This window comes from Eimeria tenella, genomic scaffold (assembly GCF_000499545.2).
Source record: "Eimeria tenella Houghton genomic scaffold, Eth_scaff2119, whole genome shotgun sequence".
Taxonomy (NCBI): Eukaryota; Apicomplexa; class Conoidasida; order Eucoccidiorida; family Eimeriidae; genus Eimeria; species Eimeria tenella.
Genome location: NW_013541967.1, coordinates 559 through 2,577, shown reverse-complemented (window position 1 = coordinate 2,577; position 2,019 = coordinate 559). Strand labels below are relative to the sequence as shown.

Below are 2,019 nucleotides of genomic sequence, written 5' to 3'. Positions count from 1 at the left end.
CAGCAGCGGCAGCAGCAGCAGCGGCAGCAGCAGCGGCACTGCAACAGGTCTTGTGGATGCAATTTGCCGCAGCATTGACTCGCTGCGCGGCACTCAGGTGTTCGGTGAGCTGCCGCTAAACCCTAAACCCTAAACCCTAATTCAGTAGTTAAGGCACAAGACGACTGCCAGGCCGATTGTGTCGGTGTTTGCCGTTGCCGCTGCTGCAGTTTCTGCTGCTGTTGCTGCTGCTGCTGTCGCCGCTGGGAATTCTGCTGCTGCTGCTGCTGCCGCTACCACCTTCGTTGCTGCTGCAGCTGCTGCAGCTTCTGCTGCTGCTCACCTGCTCGCGCCTCTGCAACCACCCCCGCTTCTGCTGCTGCTGCTGCTGCTGTTGCTGCTGCTGCTGTTGCTGCTGCTGCTGCTGCAGTGCTAGGTCTTGCTGCTAGCCCCGCTGCAGTCCCTTTGGCGCTGCGGCGCAGCGGCCGCTTCGACGTGGAGCTGCAGCTAACAGCTCCTGCTGCAGAAGAGAGACTGGAGATCCTCCAAGTAACAAGCCCTAAACCCTAAACCCTAAACCCTAAACCCTTGTTGCGGCGAGCCGCAAGCCCTGGCCAGAGCCCTGGCTCCGAGCTCCTGGCCCCGGCTAAACCCCAAGGGCTGCCTAAGCGCTCAAACCCTAAACCCTAGCTCAAACCCTAAACCCTAGCTCAAACCCTAAACCCTAGCTCAAACCCTAAACCCGAGTTCAAACCCTAAAGCCTAGGTCGGACTGTGAACTCTAGAGCAAACCCAAAACCCTAAACCCTAGCTCGCTGCCCCACGACACAAGCCTATAGGGAACTAGGGACTTTTGCTGCGGGCCACTGCGTAGCACTCAGAGCCGAGTTTCTAGGGTTTAGGGTTTAGGGTTTAGGGTTTGTGCTGCTGATCAGGCAGTGGCGGAGAGCCTGCCGTTCAAGGTGTCGACGGGGCTAGCTGCTGCTGCTGAGGCAACAGCAGGAGCTGTTGCTGCTGATTTGCACGTTTTGCTGCACGCTGCTGCAGTTGCTGCGCTGCAGCGCACGCAGCAGCAGCAGCAGCAGCAACAGCAGCAGCAGCAGCAGCAGCAGGGTGCGGGCTGCAGCGGCGGCTGCTCCTCTCCCGCGCGCCCCGCAGCCCCAACAACAGCAGCAGCAGCAGCAGCAGCAGCAGCAGCTGCTGCTGCTGCTGCTGGCGGCGGGATCTGCGTGGAAGCAGCAGACTTGCTGCAGTCGCAGCAGGCGCTGCAGCTAACTTTGGAAAAAGAAACTGGCAGCCTCAGCAAAACGAAATTAAAGACAAGTTGGAGAGATGTGGGGGGCCTTAAGAAGGCGAAGCAGCAAATTGAAGAAAGAATTATCTTCCCCGTGCTCTTTCCGCAGCTCTACAAGCAAGTCGGTGAGGCTAGGGTTTAGGGTTTAGGGTTTAGGGTTTGGGCTTGGGGTTTGGGGTGTGGGGTTTGGGGTTTGCGCGCCCCCAGAAGAGCACCAGGGCTTTCTCCCTTGCCCAGGGGTTGAAGCCCCCGTTGCAACCTAGGGTTTAGGGTTTAGGGTTTCGGGTCTAGGGTTTAGGGTTTAGGGTTTAGGGTTTGTCAGGCCTGCGCCGCCCCAGCGGCATTCTGATGTTTGGGCCTCCCGGCTGCGGCAAAACCCTTTTGGCCCGCGCCCTCGCGAAGACCTGCAACGCGCACTTCTTTTCAGTCAAGGGTTTGCCAAACCCTAAACCCTAAACCCTAAACCCTAAACTCTGATTTGCATTCCGTGGAGGAGCTGCCTCTGCACCCGCTTCCGCCTCCGCGTCTCCGCCCGCTGCCGCGGCTGCACCCGACCAGCTGCAGCTGGAAAACCTGGGGTTTAGGGTTTGGGGTTTAGGGTTTGGGGTTTAGGGTTTAGGGTTTGCGCAGGCCCGGAGTTGCTGAACAAGTTTGTGGGGGAGAGCGAAGCTGCGCTGCGGCGGCTGTTTGCAAAGGCCTTTTGCTTCCAACCTGCTGTTGTCTTTTTCGACGAAGTGGATGCCCTT

The 2,019-nt window shown here is 58.9% G+C and overlaps 1 protein-coding gene across 1 annotated transcript in view; it reads left to right on the top strand.

Moving 5' to 3' along the window:
- The window catches only part of ETH_00037760 (Aaa family atpase), a gene marked incomplete at both ends in the record, with an annotated part of 2,887 nt that overhangs the window by 366 nt on the left and 502 nt on the right, over positions 1 to 2,019 (top strand). Inside the window, 5 exons of the mRNA XM_013374550.1 lie at positions 3 to 104; positions 410 to 528; positions 915 to 1,398; positions 1,596 to 1,706; positions 1,904 to 1,926. Of these exons, the coding sequence (XP_013230004.1) occupies positions 3 to 104; positions 410 to 528; positions 915 to 1,398; positions 1,596 to 1,706; positions 1,904 to 1,926 (839 nt within the window). The remainder of the gene's footprint in view (positions 1 to 2; positions 105 to 409; positions 529 to 914; positions 1,399 to 1,595; positions 1,707 to 1,903; positions 1,927 to 2,019) is intronic.